Here is a 19332-nt window from a genome sequence, read left to right on the forward strand (position 1 = left end):
CCCCAAATTTCCCAATATGTATTCGGTGTCGTGCGTAGATTGGTGCGCAAAACCCGCGACACAGAAAACCATGTGTGAGATAGTTATTTACCTATGAAGATCGTATATCCCTGAATCCATATAGATCTGTAAGAGTGGATGAAGGAGGTCAACCGTCCTCCTTTCTAGTGGTGATCCACATAGTAGGGCTGCAACGATGCTCCTCAAATCTCCAGGCCTGCTATTTGACGAGGAGAAGGGGAGAGGAGAATAGGAGGTAGTAACTTCAAAGCCACAGCCTATGGGCCTTTAGTTCCCCCATATTTATAGAGGCCCCCAGTTAACCCTAATGGATCTTGCCCTATTGGGTATTGGATCTCCATCCAATTACTCAAGCCTATTAAATTAGTGGGTCTCTACCCAATAATCTCTTATTGGATCTCATCCATTGGATCCAATAATTCAGGAGCTTATTGAATATCCAATAAGATAAGAGCTCCAACGGATATCCCATATTTGAACCTCTACTCGTCGCAACACATATCATATGTGTGTGACCCTCTAAGCCCAATATCGAGCTGACTGTGAGTCATATATATCAGAACTCCTTCTAACTTAGTGAATTATTATCTTTATAATAATTCACTCGACTCATCGACTACGAATGTACTAGGCTACTACGCCGTAGTCCCCAAACGATACAGGGGAATCCAATCTTTTGGACATATCTATCCTCAATTACTGTGTATCTATAGTCCCTTAACCATAAACCATATATCAGACATGGTGCTGCTAGGCCCATACGGTTTCTCCTCGAGTCTCGCTCTAATCAGATTCTCCCGAAGAACTTTCTCTTTCAATCCGAATGACCTTAGCCAAGGATTTGTATGAGCAAGAACACACAGGATGTTCCTCTCATGATACCGAGAGTGGATGATCCTCTATCGACACTCAATAGCCATCGTAAGGTTGGATGCTACTCCCAATTACCGGTTGTACTAGATTTGGAACTTCAAAACCTATAAGTCCGGTATAAAAGAGTGGAGTACTAATACAGAACATTCTTGGTATCTCAAGTCTAAAGACCAGATACACTACTAGGACTACGCAATTGCTGTTTGACATTAAGGCATCATTAACCATCCAGTATTCTGTGAGCGGATCAATCAGTAAACTCATTCTCCAATGAGCACCTGCACTGTATCTTTAGTGTTTCCACACAAGCAGCTATGAGACTAATTGCCTCCATCATATGGACGGGTATATAGCACACCAGTCTATTCGATTATCTCGATGTCTCTATCAAGTAATCTATGACCAGGATTATTTAGGGTATATGTTTAAAAGCGAATCGATTTTATTATCATGATCTCATCACGATCCGATTCTCATTGTATAAATCCACGAACATCACAATATATATGCATATATTTAACAAGTAATATAAAGTGATAAAAATATCAAAATATAATAAGTAAAAAAAATACGTATCATGTCACACGTGCCATCACTCACGTGATTGACTTACAAGACACCTATAACTAACATGTATAACTTTGCCTTCCACATAATGGATCATGTCATGGATGTAGTTACTCTGGTATAAGACCCTCATCATCTTGTCATGCTTATCTCGATGTCCCTATCAAGTAACCTATGATCAGGATTATTTAGGGTTTACGTTTAAAAGCGAATCGGTTTTATTATCATGATCACGGACATCACAATATATATGCATATATTTAACAAGCAATATAAAATGATAAAAATATCAAAATATAATAAGTAAACAAAATACGTATCATGTCACACGTGCCATCACTCACGTGATTGACTTACAGGACGACACCTATAATGGATCATGTCATAGATGTAGTTACTCTGGTATAAGACCCTCATCATCTTGCCATGCTTAGCTCCTAAAAAATAGCCAAAGCAAATTTTTTGCATGACATGCCTACCTACACTTATTCTGACTCTTTGAACGCTAGAATCAGATTGACCAAGATGTTTAGTCATAGAATAGGTCAGAATTTTTTGATCCCCTATAATCCCTGCATCAACTTACAGAGTTTTTGTCCTCTAGAAGCAACTTTAAAATCGTTGATCTGAACTGAATTATGGGTGAATAATACTGATAGGTTCCTTAGAATCTTCATATTCCTTGCTTAATAGTGAGACCATTTAAATTACCATGCATTTATATGTGCTCACCCATGCATAACTTGAAAATTCCATCAGTTGGGTTCTTACAAGAGTGATTGGGCATAATTTATTATTCTTTCACCACTTTTTCTTTAAGCAAAAATAAGTATGGAAAAATGGGAAGGAACGAGAAAGGTTCCTCATCAGAGTTGCATTATAGTAGTAAATTTATTATTTGCATTAGGTTCTTTTAGTAGAAAATTACCTATGCTTTAACATATTTGATGACTTCTGGTGTCAAAGTTATCAAAGGTCTCTTGAAGCCTAGGTACGAGGCATGAGGCAGGATGTGTGCCTCATTGGAGGAAGACACCTTTAGAATGACAATACCCAATGGTATGTAATTCATTGCAATGTAAATTTCAGCACATTCACTCAAACGGTAGTGTATTTTATTAGTTGCAAATAGCATGAACATGAAGATGATATTCATATCTTTGAAAATAAAGGTTAGTGCTTCAGTTAAATAGCAAAAACAAAACAAGCAGTAATACTAATGCAGGATAAGGAACAAAACTACTGATAACTCAGTTATCTTTCTGATAGCAACACTTGGTCTACTTGTAAAGATCAACAATTCAAAGCATGAAACATCCGATAACTAAAGTAGGATTGTTGTTAACATCTTTCATCATAGACCAGTTTCGATCGACATGCTGGTGTTCAATTTAATGATAGTAGACAATAAAATTTGAGCTGAAAAAAATGTACATAAAGATGAAGCTCACAAATGTTGATTGAATATATTTGCGGCGCATCTTATGTTCTGTTCCCCTTATTTTTAACCAACTTATTCCTCCTTTAGCAGTATCTTTTTTTTTTCTGGTTACTGTCCTTTTTCTATACCTTAGCCAAGGATCCTCAAAATTCACCAGTATGATGATTCCACCTTCCTATTACTTGCAAGTATGACACTCAAAACCAAGGCAAACAAGACACTAACAAAACAAGAGTCAAAATTTTTGCAATAAATAATTGTGTATGCTATTAATTTGCACATACTAAAAGTTAACAGGCTAGCATTGTTAAAGGAAAAAGATTCTACGAGTGACCTCAGTGAACATATCAAATCTCTCAGCTTAAACAACAAAAGAATTCTATACTCAATCCCCTGTTCTATCTGCAGGTTGGTCTAAAAGAAAGGAAAAGGATAAAAAATAGAAACTTTTTAAAGGGCATACACAAATAAAAAGAGGGAGAGCCATAACAATTGATCATTATCCAAATTCAGCAATCGTTAATAGACTGATAAAAGAAGGAGGAAAAGGGCGTGAGGCTGCATAACCTTTCATGGTGTCCTATAAATCCTGATGCTTCTTGGCCGAAGAGAGCGCCGGCAATCATCTCCAAGAGGCACCGGTGAGACTCCGTCAGCGATTCGGCCCTCGTCGTCTCCATCTCGAGAGCTTTCCTCCCGAAGTAATTAATGCTCGGGGTGTTGCTCATCTCGTCCTCCTCGTGGTGGTGTGTCATCCTTCTCGTCGGTGGATGACACGGCAGGAGGCGTTGGCGAGGGCCGGACCGAGACGGAGAGGGCCCCCACTCCCTGCGGTTCATCCGGTTAAAGAATGGCCAGGACGCAATCGGAACGGTAGCGCTTACGGTGCTTCTCGACATTGCGGCGGCGAGGGGTGCCGGTCTTGGAGGGCTCGTTTTGGTTTTTTAATTAGACCGTCCCGGTTTGATTTGTCTGTATTGGACCGGTCCGATTTCAATTGTGTAACAGGTCAACCGCGTCAACGGTGGCTGTCGTCAAGGGACACTACAGGCCGAAGCATGCTTTTTCACTAGTGCTACGACCCCATGCTATGATGACTGTCTTTATTCCACGTTGTTTTCCTTGAGACGGACAAAATCCAAGCTAAACTTCATTCTTTAGGATTACCAAGCATTCCATAAATCCCTCGTAACCAATCTGAATCCACACTAAAGGCGAGCCTCTGAGGTTGGTAATGGCTCTCTCTCTCTCTCTCTCTCTCTCTCTATATATATATATATATATATATATATATATAGGTCTGAAAGAAAAGTCTTCCTTAGGTCAGTGGCCACTAGTGAGCCACAAGATAGGGTTTGTCTTTCTTGTTGGCAGTAGCGATTCTGTTCAATGGCTGCCTGGTATTATTCTTGTTCTGTCCCTTTCTTTACTTTTGTTCTGTCCCTTTCTTTACATTCTTGTTCTGTCACTTGTTATGTATGTTTGGAACTGCAGAAAATGTGCTACTACACCATCAGTATGCAGTCAGTCAATCAATATTGGGATGGTTGAATTTTCAACGTTTGCTAAGCATTTTTTCCAAACAACCATACATTATCCTTGCGAACAATTTGGGACATCCTAAAGGATACTGATGGTGTACTGCCGGATTGCTTGTTCTCTTCTTCTCTTTCTCTTGTTTATGATTCTTTCATCTCTTTTAACAGATCTTGATTAATCATCCCATGGCTTCTTAAAAAGATATTCGAAGTGGTTTTTGGTTACTTGTGAGCTATTTTATGATTCTTATCTTTTAAAGCGAGCTGGATCACCAAGAGAGACGATGAGATACTTCTTGTTACTGGTTTTATTGGCATCATCAGCAATTCTAGTTGATTGTCTGCTTGGTATGCTTGCTGCTATCTTTATTCTCTTCCTTATTTTTCATATATATTATGAAATAACAGTTATTAGTGTGCAAGGATATTCTTTTGGATCAGTGGAGTTATATTGATATCACTGTACTACGACTGTCTTATATCTTTTGGTACTTGCTGAAATGAACATGGTGTGTCCTCTGCCTTTCAAAAGCTTAATCCAATAATTTGCCATCATTTGGTTTGATGCAGAAGTGAGCATTGATTGTGGATTTTCTGGTGATGATTCATACTATGACGACAGGACGTTCAAAATCTATGCTCCTGATGCAGAGTACATAGACACTGGTGCAAACCATGAAATTGATGAATTCTACGTCACAGGTCAGCCAGTGCAGGCTCAAAACCTTCGTAGTTTTCCTGATGGTGTTCGTAATTGTTATACTATAAATGATGTGACTCAAGGTGACAAGTACCTCATAAGAGCTTCCTTTCTGTATGGATACTATGATGGTGGTCAACAGATGAGAGATGGCCGCAGTCTCACATTTGATCTCTATTTTGGTGTTAATTTTTGGCAAACAATGAACATTACTGGTGCATCTCATCTCTACATTTCAGAGATAATAACCTTGGCATCCTCTGATTACTTTTCGATATGTCTGGTAAAAAGTGGTGATGGCATCCCGTTCATATCTGCTCTGGAGTTGAGGCGCCTCGACAGTGAACTTTACAAAGATGTGAATCAATCAGTCTCCTTACGATTATCGGAAAGGAAGAGCATGGGATTGAATCGAACTATCAGGTAAAAGTTAATTTCTTGTTGTTGTCTACTTGTAACTTCAAACCAGTTGTCACATTCATGCATGAGGAATATCATGGCCTAAGTTGTTGGGAACTTTTCTCAGGTGATCAAGCCGTAGGCAGTAATTATCCTGTAATAATTTGTTCATGCCTTTACTAACTATTTTACCCTTGCCATTTCTGTTGGTTTTTAAGGAAGCCTAAGCTCAAATTCAGGCTCGATACTACATACATGCCGTAAATAGATAATTGCTTAAGTCACCACCTCCTTGAGGAATCACACCCAGAACCTCTTCAAGATGAACAGGCAAAACCAACCACTAGACCAAGGCCTGATTGGTTATTAGATTCGACGGTTGATATCTAGCTTATAGTGAACATGTTCAGTTGATGCCAGAAGTAGACAAATAATCTGATTGGTTATTGGATTTTAGTGTTGTCGTATTCCTTGGTCAACATGTTTAGTTGATTCCAGAGATAGATGACTAATCTTGAGCATCATTTTAAATTATATCGTGCCTATTCTTGGTTTATATCATATACCATAGATGTCAAGGTGAAGTTATTGAACAAAGCAGATTAGGTTATTGGGTTATTAGGATCAATTGTGACATCTATTTCTGTCTCGTTTGATGTTGATTCTGTTTTCTAGGAAGATTTTTACTTCCGAAATACACTCTCTTTTACACTTTAAAATAAAAAAGTTTAAGATGTACTTCCAAATTTCTCCAACTATGAAATTGGACTATGATAAAGTCTTGCCACATCTACTGTTTTAGATCATGCTGCAACATTCCTAGAGGAATCATGTCTCTTACATTGCAAACTGGAAAAAAGATTCTTTTTTTTTTAATTCTATACTCATAAGGGTTTTGAAACATGTTAAGAAACTTATGCTTTTATCACTAAGGATTATGCTCTATTGTTGAAAGATAGATGCATATATGCTTCCTGAAAGTTCTAGAAAACTATCCAAAATAATCTGTGGGTTTTTGACCAGTTTATCTTTAAATGTTTGGATAATAGATTTCCAGACGATATCTACGATCGCATTTGGCAGCCAGGGTACACGTCTTGCGAAGCAACATCCTACTGTCGTGATGTCAGGCAAAATCCGACTGTGTTAACCACTACTGCCTTGGTTGATCTTGGTTCTGATGATGCTTATAAGGTGCCGTTGGCAATCATGCAGTCGGCTGATGTTTCATCAGATAACAACACTCTGATACTTCGCCTAAGCAATGGAGATGATGTGGTCATGGCTCCCATGTTTTATGTCTACTTGCACTTTGCTGAACTACGAGCTCCCAAAGGCAATGAGAGCAGTATATTTCAATTGAGAGTGCCCGGCAGCCGACGCAGTTTGATCAACATCTCCCTAGAATACTTGGTGGCACGCCACATCCAATTCATTTATCAGGCTAACTCAGATCCAAGCACTTTTTATTTGAATCTGACCAGGGTGCCAGGCTCCTTACCCCCATTGCTCAATGCCATGGAAGCTTATTCCTATGTCGATCTCACAAAAATTTCAACTGATCAGGGAGATGGTATGTACACCTCCTAATTTCTTATTTGAGATGATAATCTGAATGGACAATACAACTAGCAAAAGACTTGGGGTTAGGATGGTCCAACTTTTCTCAAAATCAGCTGATCTGCTTGATTATGACCAATTTCTGATATATACCCAATTTTCCAGGGGAATATTGGTTTACAATCACAATTTGGATCTAAATTTTTAATTTTGAACACAATTATACAAACAAAAAGAAATGTGTGGCTTGTTGGAAACCTATTTCGTTTATATATAGGCACATTTCTGTATTATAGTGTTACACAGACGTTGGCTTTAACGTTTGATACAATATTTTTCTTGTTTAAAGTGACCATGATTAATTTTTCTGAACAACAAAACAATAGTTGATGCTATGATGATGATAAAGAGGTTGTTGTATCACACCGAGTGGCAAGGTGATCCATGCGTTCCTGTGCAATTTGCTTGGAATGAAACCAAATGCTCTTTCCCTATCTCCACACCCCCAAGGGTCACCTCCTTGTAAGTATCTCTTTCACATGGACAATAAAGAACCTAGAAGAGGAATTTAGTCAATGTTCTTTGAGCAACAGGCACTAGTGGTTCACAGAAATTGCTGGCCAAAAATAGTTACACTATCCAATAATTTTGCAGAGACCTTTTTAATCGGGGACTTAAAGGTGATATCCCAGCTGCTATTGGCAACCTATCAGCCATCACATACTTGTAAGTATCGAGAATTATGAAATCAATAGACCTATATATATACCTTTAATTTTCATATTTGTTTGAGCATGCAATCTATATCCATTATGCTTTGACATGAGTGTAATGATGTGATTAACATCATTAAGATTCACATTTGGTGCTATGAATGATGGGACGTTTGTCCCCAGATTCTGTACGAGGGAGGAGTTGAAACCATAAAGCAATACTAATTTTCTTTACCTCTATTGGTCTCAGGGACTTTTCAAGCGATATTATTCCCTATTTTCTCGCAAATTAAATATTTTTTATACATAAGAATTCTATTTCAGTATTTCTTACACTTTTTTTGTCTCAGGAACTTATCAAGAAATACCTTCACTGGGCCTATTCCACCATTTCTTGCAAATTTGAACTCACTTCAAACTCTGTAGGAGTTTCCACAAATTCAATTGCCTACTGCTTAATTAATGAATCATTTGTTTGATTGATGGTTCTTTTATTGCAGGGATTTATCAGGCAACCAGCTTGATGGTTCTTTGATTGATGTTTTATGCAACAGACAAGCAAATGGCTCACTCCGGTTGAGGTATCTTTGTCAATTTTCAGTCCATCTTCCAATACCCTAAATCTTTCTCAGTTTATTTATGAAGAAATAATCTAACATTTGATATGTCAGATTGGAGGACAACCCATGTTATTTTCAGGGTATATGTGTTTGCAAGAGAAAGCAAAAGCACAGTATTCATGTCCTTGCTATTTCCATCGTTGTAGCAGCAGTCATAGTGATAGTTCTGCTGTCAGTGTTCTTCCTTAGAGGAAGAAGAGGAAAAAAGGAACCATGTAAGTATGCTCCTCTTGTGCTGCTAATCCACCAATTTGTCATTATCCTGCTTCCGAACTACAAAAATGCTTTGTTCACTTGCACTTGCAAACAGAGGGTCGATCACCCATCCTCTTTATCTGGTGAAAGATCCTTTTAACGACAATCAACCCATCCCTCTTTGATGTGCCACGGTTAATCCTTCCGAAATTCCTAATCTGCAAACCTCACTTGTGCACCATCTGCCTCTGTAGGAATATTACTTGAGTGTTCGATGATTGAAACCTAGAAAGATTTCTCCGAGGTCGGTTTCATTCATGCACTAGCATATCAGCATAGTGTTACATTGTATCTTGGAAAATATTGGCAGCAATGTCAGCCTATTTATGTTTTAAAGCTTTTCGTAGCCTCTTTGCCTGTTTAGACTGTTCATCATGATCATGTGTTTTATTCAGCAAAGCGACAACCGAAATGGAGGGACACCATAGGCAGTTCCTTCCACACTGGGAGCCCTCATTTCACATACCAAGATCTGAGGACCATCACCAACAACTTTGAGCGGGTCATTGGCAAAGGAGGCTTTGGGACTGTCTACTATGGTCGTTTGCATGATGGCACAGAGGTTGCGGTGAAGATGCAGAAGCGATTTCTTGCAATCGAGGAAGGGATTTCAGAGGACTTTATGACAGAAGAACTTGGTTCTGATTCCCATGGGATAAAGGAGTTCCAGGTTGAGGTAGGCCATCAACACTATACAGAGACTTAATGAGGATTTTTAACTAGTAAATTATCAATACTGAAAGCAGATCATTAGCAAGTAAATTATCTTTCTGTAACATCAGTATTATTTGTAGGCTCAACTCTTATCGAGGGTGCATCATAGAAACTTGGTGGCTCTGGTTGGTTATTGTAAGGATGGTCATTCCCTCGGACTTGTTTTTGAATATGCAGCTCAAGGAAGTCTCAAAGACCATCTATCAGGTGCTAAAGATCTAATAACATTTTCTATTCTATTTCTATTAGACTTTGGACTATATCAAATATGCCATTCTTCATAGAGGCTCACCATGCAAGCATTCCTCCTAATAGAGTGTAATTTTTTTAAATCCTGTTTACCATGGAAGCGTTAATTTCTACTGGAGTATTGACTACTAAATTCTATCTCATTTATAAACTTGAAATTTTAAGTGAAATGATACCGATTAATATTTACCATGATATCATAATGTGAGATCCTAAGTTTTGAGTCTCCATTCTGTCTCATTTACTCGAGTCAAGTAGGACTAAATTATTTCATCAGCCCATGCATCAATGGAGTACTTGAATATATATAAATATATATATATATACACATATATATATATATATATATATATATATGTGTATATATATATATATATATATGTGTATATAAATATATATATGTATATATATATATATATATGTGTATATAAATATATATATACACACACACATATATATATATATATATGTTTGTATGTGGACTAGTAGACTCCTTGCATCATGAGTTTTACTCTAGTTATAAAACCTTATTTCATTTCACTTGACTTGGTACTATATCTTTATCCAACTCAACCTAACAAAAAGATTTGTAGAACCTCATAAGTTTTTGTCTTAGAAAATTTTAGAAACTAACTCTGATTTAGGTATAAAGCCATTGTTAAACATTTTGTTTAAGTTTCATGCAATTATTTTTTTAATGAGAAATTATATATAAAATGTTTAAAATACACTAATGAGGGAACCTTCTTTGATTGGAAAAAACTCTGCATTAGGAAGAAAAAAATTGTTGTAAAGTTGTACCAAACCTTCTTTGCCTGAAATGGTACATTAGAGAGAAGAGTGATAGTATCTTCTTTGCCAGAAACAATATATACATAATTGAAAAGTGATGCGTAGTGTTGTACAAAGTTAGTGAAATATTGTATATTTGGACTTCCTTCATGTGTGCTTGAACTTCATAAACTCATCAAGTTTTTTGCATCACTCTTGCAGATAAAAATAATACTGGCAGAGTCTTGAGTTGGAGAGAACGACTTCGTATTGCTGTTGATGCTGCACAAGGTTACACACAAACAACAGCTTAAATTATTTGACGAAGTTCTTAGAATCTAATAAACAATATAATGAGCAGGGTTAGAGTATCTACACAAGGGATGTAAGCCACCAATAATTCATAGAGATGTGAAGACCAGCAACATCCTCTTATCTCACAACTTTGAGGCCAAGATTGCAGATTTTGGGCTGTCAAAGGCTTTCTTGACTGACGCTCATACTCATGTGTCCACTCAAGCCGTCGTTGGAACACCTGGATATGTAGACCCCGAGTACGTATTTTTATTCATCCAAAGGCTTAAATCATCCAAAATACTTCCTCCCTAGGCAGCTACGTAACATCTCATTTTCCTTGCAGCTTATGTAGGTTGGGATTAAGGTAGAGTTATATTTTGGTCCCTATTATGTCAGCCACTGATTGTACAACTTATGCATGATACATTGCACTCACATTGAGAGGAAGCAAGAAATTGTCAAAAACAAGAGAAAGGTCGTGTACCTAAGAAGAGAGAGAGAGAGAGAGAGAGAGAGAGAGAGAGAGAGAGAGTTTTAACTAGAAGAAGATATTTTAGCAGCATAATTTCATCTTGACCAAATTAAGGAGTAGAACTAACTAGAATTTCTCATGAGGGTTTAAATGATGTACAGCTTCATAATTTTCCTTCTCGAAAACAGGAAGTGAAAAAATTTAATAAGAGATAGACATACTGCAATTCCCGAGACATACCAAATTATGACATTTTCTGATATATCTACAACTGAAAATTATTATATGATCTCATCTAGTAGATTTTCACATCATCTTACTATTATTTATCTTAAGATATTGTAAACGAGCATTCCATTTTATAATTCAATAATGGCACATGCATTTTATACTTGATTAGGCTTATGTTCTCATCAACAAGGTGTTCATATCATCTTAGAGCTACACTTACATAAAGATACAGTAAATGCGCATGTCATTTCTAAGATGAGAATATGTTGGACTTGAAAACTAAATCATTCATTTTCTGATATATATCTATCTGCAATTGATAAGACCTATGATCTCATTCAGGAGGTGCTCACATCATCTTGGAGCAATAGTAAAGATGTTATAAATGAGCATGTCATTACATGATGTAAATTGCACTAAGATTAGGAACTATATATGTGACCGATGAGGGTTGCGATGTCATCCAGGAAATGCTCAAATAATTTTATAGAAATACTTTTACAGATGGATGTTCTGCTATATGTCTGCAATTGATAAGTCTTGTGATCACATCTAGAAGGTGCTTAAATTGCTTGGGAGTCATACATCTCTAAAGAGATTTAAAATAAGCATGCATTATGTAGCAATCAGAAACTAATACATTACTCCTCTCAGCTATCACAGCACATATCGGCTAACAGAAAAAAGCGATGTGTATAGCTTTGGGATTGTTCTTCTAGAGTTAGTCACAGGTCTCCCGGCTGTGCTAAAGTTTCTGGAAACCGGTCACATTCTTCAGTGGGTTCGTCAAGGCCTTGCTCAAGGGACCGTAGCTGATGTTGTTGATCCAAGACTACAACAACAACAACAACAATGTGACATGTACTCTGTCAGAAGGGTCGTTGATTTAGCACTTCATTGCACTGCTCTAAACAGCAATGAGAGGCCCACCATGACTGAAGTGGTGATGCAATTGAAAGAGAGTCTGCAACTAGAAATTGTTAGTGAAAGCAGCACAAGGCCGTATGGTGGAGACGTCGATGTTAATCAAAGTGGCTCAACTGCATCAACCAGCATCAACTTAACTGAGTTGAGTGGCCCCAGCGCAAGATAGTAAGCATCACTTCTCTGCACACCATGGCTTCTTAAAGTTCCTTTGGCTTTTTTCTTTTCCTCTGTCTCTCTCTCTCTCTCTCTCTATTGTGTCTAGATTAATCTTCTGAAAATGAAAATATTGTAATTATGACAACACTGATATCCAATGAATGCCTAGGAAATACCATATCAAGTGTAATTATTAGATATCTTTGTTTGTTGCTTGTTTAGTTGTTTTAGTGAGTTCCTATCCTGTGCAAAAGTTCATTGTATTGTGGTTCATGATGCAATTTTTGGTTGATTGACTTACGATGGATGAGGATGGATCAATGGGTCATTCTAATAAGTTCCATGATGTCCTTTTTTTGGTTTTTGGTGGATGGGAACGAACCAGTGACTCTCATCCATCTACGAGTATTGAAGAAATGCAAATGTGATTAAAGAAGATAGACTTAAGTTGAGTGGGTGAAACATTGTTCGTATGGAAATCTGATTGGCATCAAGTAACCTCACTGGTGCTTAGCATTGTCTATGCCTGGAGCTATTGGTTTGAATTACTTTTCTACCATGTTAGAGTGGAAGGAAGCAAAAAGAATCTTATATTTTATTATATTATATGATGTGTATATCAAATCAATTTCATAAATTGAAGGATAAGGGATATCAAAATTTTCTTGTATGATAGAAATAAGGGAAAAATATGATTTTTTTTTATGATGTCATGACTATATCAGAAAATCCCTTTTACATAATTTTATGAATCCTCACCTCACTCGTAAAACTTTCCAATCCTTCTATAGTAAAAAAGAAGATTATAATCTTCTGAACAAGTATTAATTATAATTAGCTTGCCCTACTACCAGTGCCTCTTGAAAAAGTTAAACAATTTCAAGAAATCCTGTTACTCTTAATATGTTAAAGTGAAATTAATTTTTGGATTCATGCATGCAATGCTTGCAGGCGTTGAGAAGGTACAAACTCTGCCGTATGGAATAATGCTTGGTAGGACATATATACTATGATTGGTTCATATTTATGTACGGGCAGATGCCACCTGCACTCCAATTGTGCAGCTACCATGTGCTGCCCATTTCCCACCGAGCATTCTCTCTCTGAAGAGTCACATTTCTAATGATTTGGGTAGTCGCATCACGAGAACGATGTCAGGGTTTTTCTCTGTTTTTATGCCAAAAGAAACCAAAAGAGAGAGAGAGAGAGACAGAGAGAGAGAGAATTCACATTCTATGCGAACTTCGTGCATTTTAAGTGTTTGCCTTTTTGTTCATCGCCGACATGCTTTTCGCTTTCCATCGATTGTTGGAGATATTGGAACTAATTGGCCAATATGCTTTTGTTTGTGTGCCTCTCAAATATATTATATATTCCAATATGAGACATATTTGTGTAATAATAGTATAATAATCATTAGGATGTCTCTGGAGAAATTATAATTTACATCCGAGTCTCCTTATTAAATATTACTTGCATTGTGATTCGTGCGTCGGATCCCATCGTTCATCAACATCGGGCCCCATCACTACCATCACGACACCACCTGTTTCACGATGGAAACGTGGCCTAACTAGACGCCAAGATGGAAGGCCCCGCTGTCTACCACGACGGTGTTCGGTCAATCCGCACGTGGACTGCGCGTGTCCTCACCTACCGTAACTTCGCGAGGTCGGATCTGTTGGTTTACCTTCTACGAACCGACCTGTTCGCGACTTGCATACGGTGCGTCATGATACGAACTCGTGGGGCCCCTCGCACCATTTCGAAGTCGTCTTTCATGAATCGAGTGCGTACATTAATGCTGTGTAAAACGTTAGGTTTCTTATTTATTTATTTATTCATTTTGGTGGGTGAGGGTTAGGGTTCTGAGAAGGGGGTAAATTCGTCATATCAAGTTGAACGCAACGCTTTTCTCACTCGCTGCTACGCTACCCGAATATAATATCTGCCCACGAAGCCGCGGGTCACGTGGGACCCAATTATGTTTCCAATCATAATGTAGGTGTGAAATATCGTCTCGCAAACAAAACTGTCAATTAAACAGCAACGTTTTCCGTACCCCTAATAATGTTTTAATTTGAGCTACCCTTATGGTTGTTGGAGCAGAAGAGTGGGGCCCCTATGCTACCTCTCAGTGCCTATGGGTTTAGCGGAAGGTAGGTAGAAAAAGTATTTATGTCTGCTTTTTTTTTAATTAAATAATAATAATTTCCGATGTGTTCTACCGCAATGCCCCTTCTGCATCTCATCTACCCCCTTACACCAACCCCGCACCTTGTGCGCTATAAATGAAACCCTCACCGTTCTTCTCTCTTAGGAAGAGTTTCTCTCGCTTAGAGGTCTTCTCTTTGAAAGCCCTTTAGGCATACTGTTCCCAGAAGGGACAGAGAAGAGTTCCAGAGATGGCCCTCGCCAGCGGCTCTTCCCTCCTCCCCCGCCATCATCCGCTCCCCTGTTCGTCCTCGGCCGGCGGCCAGGCTTACCTCCCATCCCTTGTTCGCGCCGGCCAGAGAAGGGCCCCTTCCCGCCCCATTTCCGCCGTCCACGCTGCAGAACCCGCCAAGAACCCGGTCAAGACCAAGGAACCGGCGCCGGTGACGGAGACGAAGCCGGGGAAATGGTCGGTGGACAGTTGGAAGGCCAAGAAGGCTATCCAGCTGCCGGAGTATCCCGACAAGGCTGAGCTGGAGTCGGTTCTGCGGACGATCGAGAACTTCCCGCCGATCGTGTTCGCCGGAGAGGCCCGCCACCTGGAGGAGCGCCTCGCCGACGCTGCCCTCGGCAAGGCGTTCCTCCTCCAGGGGGGCGATTGCGCCGAGAGCTTCAAGGAGTTCAATGCCAACAACATCCGGGACACCTTCCGGATCCTCCTCCAGATGGGCGCCGTCCTCATGTTCGGTGGTCAGATGCCTGTCATCAAGGTACCGTTGATCGAAAAAAAAAAAAACCATGGGATCTAGATCGCTTGCGATCTCGCCAGATCTGGAGTCTGGATTGGTGATCTTAATTTGGAGTTTTGTTTTGATTGGTTTCTATAGGTGGGGAGAATGGCGGGACAATTCGCGAAGCCGAGGTCGGAGCCGTTCGAGGAGAAGGACGGGGTGAAGCTGCCCAGCTACAGAGGGGACAACATCAACGGCGACGCGTTCAACGAGAAGTCGAGGGTTCCCGACCCGCAGAGAATGATCCGGGCATACTGCCAGGCGGCGGCGACGCTCAATCTGCTCCGGGCGTTCGCCACCGGTGGCTACGCCGCCATGCAGCGCGTCACACAGTGGAACCTCGATTTCACTGAGCACAGCGAACAGGGAGACAGGTAGGCGACTATCAAACCCCTGCCGCCGTTACATCATTCTGTTGAAAAGATTCAATTTTTCAATGATGTATGATCATCTTTTTTCCCGAACAATTGCATCTTTCAGTTTATATCTGCTTTTTTCTTTATCTCGTAGTTCTAATCTTTTTAAAGGATCGAAATTACCTAAACTTTTTTAATTTGAACTTTTGGCAAATTATAACAAAAGAACTCAGGATTTTTTTTGTCTATCATACAAAATTTCTTTTCATTTCTTCCACAAAAAAATTGAATGACGAGACTGTCTATATGTTACTATTAATTTTTGCTATGTTTTTCTTTGTTATAAAGCATGATCTATTAATCATTTTCATGTAGCCTTGTACTTCCTGTTTCCCTAGTATACCTTGTAGATCTTTTTGGAAATTCTACAAAAGAGTTTCTCATGTCAAATTGTTCGACCGACATGGATTTACGAATGCCCTCATCTTTCTTTGTCAATCCTTATAACGACTTTTGGAAGAAGTTATTGGATCAGTTTACTGATTGGCCTATTATATAGCTTACACCGGCTCTGCTTGCTCTGAGCCTCACTATGTCGTCTGATTGGAGCTGATGTTGCCATGTTGTTCGTTGTTGTGCCACTAACAGGTATCAGGAGCTGGCTCACCGGGTGGATGAGGCCCTTGGGTTCATGGCTGCAGCTGGGCTCACTATGGACCATCCTATCATGACAACCACTGAGTTTTGGACCTCCCATGAGTGCCTGCTTCTCCCCTATGAGCAGTCCCTCACCCGTGAGGACTCCACCTCTGGTCTCTACTATGACTGCTCTGCTCACTTCCTCTGGGTCGGTGAGCGTACACGCCAACTCGATGGTGCCCATGTTGAGTTTCTCCGTGGCATTGCCAATCCTCTTGGGATCAAGGTAGGAACAATAATCATTATAGATGGGGAATTCATACTCTCTGCTATCTAACAGATGAATGATAACCGGACATAACATTCCATATGTTATAAAGATAAATTCCATGATCTTATGTGGTAACTTGGATGTTATGTTGCCAACAAAGTTCACAAAAATTTTCTGATAATGCTAAAAAATTAATAGGCGAGGATAATGAGAACAGTTGTTGTTAGAACATTTGTTTTCATTTCACTTGTGAATCATCAAGACTTTAATTCTTTTGTGAGATCTTTTCACCTTTCATATTTTCTAGGTTATGCAACATGCAGGATTTCTTTTACAGATTTAACTCAATGATCAATTGTTTAATTGTTGTAGGTAAGTGACAAGATGGACCCTAAGGAGCTTGTGAAGCTGGTTGAGATCTTGAACCCTCAGAACAAGCCGGGGAGGATCACTGTGATAGCAAGGATGGGGGCAGATAAAATGAGAGTGAAACTCCCTCATCTGATTCGGGCGGTCCGGGGGGCTGGACAGATTGTAACCTGGGTCAGTGACCCCATGCACGGGAACACCATCAAGGCCCCTTGTGGTCTCAAGACTCGACCTTTTGATTCAATTCTGGTATATTCACATGATCTACTTCTATGCCTTTTCCACTTATGATGCCAATTTCTTAACTAAGAATGTTCCTATGGTCCATTGACTACACATAAACATCGTATGAACCAAAATCTTTCAAGACAGATTGAACATAATTGATGAAAATCAGTAGTTTTACCATGTCCATCATCCCATATGTCCACCACTGTGAATCATACTAGGAATCAGTTGACCAGATGGCATATAGCTTGTCGAGGGCTAACAAACAGTCATCAAATGCATTTGTTTGTTGTCTAAAATTAATTATTCTTTTTTAGCTTAGGAAACTGCTCTGTTTTTATAGGGTTTGATGAACAGGTTATATATGTGGTTGGATCGTGGCAAGGCAATAATTGGTGACTATTATTTCATGTTTTGTGTTGGATGTTGATTGATTTGGTTATATTTGTGGCCGTGTTGATTGGTGAACCAACTTAATTAATATAAAAATGTCTAGTCTGGTCCACAAGTCATAATTTATTGTGATGTATACAGTGAGAGTCTGATATTATTTTCAACAGCTAGCTGCTATTTGTATGTATCAATATAATATAGCTTATAACTGTATGTATCAACAGCTAGCCACTAATTATGGTGACTATTGTTTCATGTTTTGTGTTGGATATTGATTTGGCTATATTTGTGGCCGTATTGGTTGGTGAACCAACTTAATTAATATAAAAATGTTTAGTCCGGTCCACAAGTCATAATTTATTGTGATGTCTACAGTGAGAGTGATATTATTTTCAATAGCTTGCCACTATTTGTATGTCTCAATATATTATAGCTAATAACCGCATTCTTTTAGATACTAATTGCTTCCAATAGCATTAACTGAAGTTTTACCCATTTATCAGGCTGAGGTTCGGGCATTCTTTGATGTCCATGAGCAAGAAGGAAGCCACCCTGGAGGCGTGCACCTGGAGATGACCGGGCAGAACGTGACTGAATGCATTGGTGGATCACGGAATGTCACCTTCGACGACTTGTCTTCGCGCTACCACACTCATTGTGACCCTAGGCTGAATGCCTCTCAGTCTCTTGAACTTGCCTTCATCATCGCCGAGCGACTAAGAAAGAGAAGGATTGCGTCAAGGCCCCTTAACCAGGTCAGCTCCTTGCCCTCCCTGGGTCTTTGAAGAAGAGTAGCGTGTACAAAAATGTCAAGAGGTCTAGCAATCCTTCTTTTGCCTGGATGTGTTGCTCTGGGTGGATGGATATGAGCTTCTAAATTATGTTATCTGGTGCTTTTTCTTTCTAATAATGGTGGAACTTATGTACCCCTAAGATAATTGTTTGTTCTTGGCGTGAGAGTTTAAGAATAAAATGCAAAGTTCTTTTTTGGCATTCGGAATGGAGATGGATAGTTGAGAGTATCGAGTGGTGGAAGAAAGTCCTCAATTCAGTTCTTACTAGTCATGCAAATATCACATGTGACATCGTTGGGAAATTATCCTGCATCATCTTTTGGTTGATAGATGTTTTCTGCTTCGTTCGTGAACCTAAAGTTACCAATCTTTTATGAGGATGGAACATAGTTTAGCATCAAAACAGGCTCTGATTACATGATCATCAAAACCCTGTTTAGGATCATCTTATTGGTGTTCAAGAACCATATAAAATCCATGATAACACTAAGGTAAAACTAAGAAACACTTGTCTTCTGGTAGATTACAGAGGTGGCACAAGGCGCAGATAATTAATTAGGTTGGGTCAACAACGTTTAGTATCATTGATTCGGGCTTGGCTGCTCCATGATTGGAGTGCTTGAACCTTCACAAGCTCAGCTTCACCATGGGCTTAATACCCCAAGAACAATAGCAAGATCACGAGATCAACCCATTATCAAATCCGAGCCCTCGGATAGCCATTCATGTCTCCTCATCAAGATCAAAATGTTGAAGTTGATAATAATATACTCATTCGATCCTTAAACGTCTCTCTCGAAGAAGTCAAACTTAAGAATATGTTCTGCGAGAGA

The 19332-nt window shown here is 39.1% G+C and overlaps 2 protein-coding genes across 3 annotated transcripts; both read left to right on the forward strand.

Annotated features, from left to right (window-relative positions):
• Nucleotides 1–3449: 3449 nt before the first annotated feature.
• LOC103991850 (LRR receptor-like serine/threonine-protein kinase IOS1) lies at nt 3450–12704 on the forward strand. 2 transcript variants are annotated; one of them, XM_065191811.1, is made up of 15 exons: nt 3450–3775; nt 3911–4129; nt 4609–4788; nt 5011–5563; nt 6589–7112; nt 7486–7621; nt 7754–7825; nt 8163–8234; nt 8313–8393; nt 8484–8647; nt 9083–9363; nt 9482–9608; nt 10644–10712; nt 10783–10975; nt 12076–12704. In XM_065191811.1, exons 3-15 carry the CDS (start codon nt 4725–4727, stop codon nt 12512–12514), a joined length of 2775 nt encoding a protein of 924 aa, XP_065047883.1. In that variant the 5' UTR covers nt 3450–3775; nt 3911–4129; nt 4609–4724; the 3' UTR covers nt 12515–12704. The 2 variants fall into 2 exon arrangements, with proteins under 2 accessions (XP_065047883.1, XP_065047885.1); XM_065191813.1 differs by lacking the exons at nt 3450–3775; nt 3911–4129 and adding an exon at nt 4225–4302.
• Nucleotides 12705–14819: 2115 nt separating this feature from the next.
• Nucleotides 14820–18698, forward strand: LOC103991518 (phospho-2-dehydro-3-deoxyheptonate aldolase 1, chloroplastic). Its single transcript, XM_009411006.2, has 5 exons — nt 14820–15428; nt 15546–15823; nt 16454–16730; nt 17088–17333; nt 18209–18698. Exons 1-5 carry the CDS (start codon nt 14910–14912, stop codon nt 18488–18490), a joined length of 1602 nt encoding a protein of 533 aa, XP_009409281.2. The 5' UTR covers nt 14820–14909; the 3' UTR covers nt 18491–18698.
• The last annotated feature ends 634 nt before the right edge of the window (nt 18699–19332 follow it).

Source organism: Musa acuminata, chromosome BXJ1-7, assembly GCF_036884655.1.
Source record: "Musa acuminata AAA Group cultivar baxijiao chromosome BXJ1-7, Cavendish_Baxijiao_AAA, whole genome shotgun sequence".
Classification (NCBI taxonomy): domain Eukaryota; kingdom Viridiplantae; phylum Streptophyta; class Magnoliopsida; order Zingiberales; family Musaceae; genus Musa; species Musa acuminata.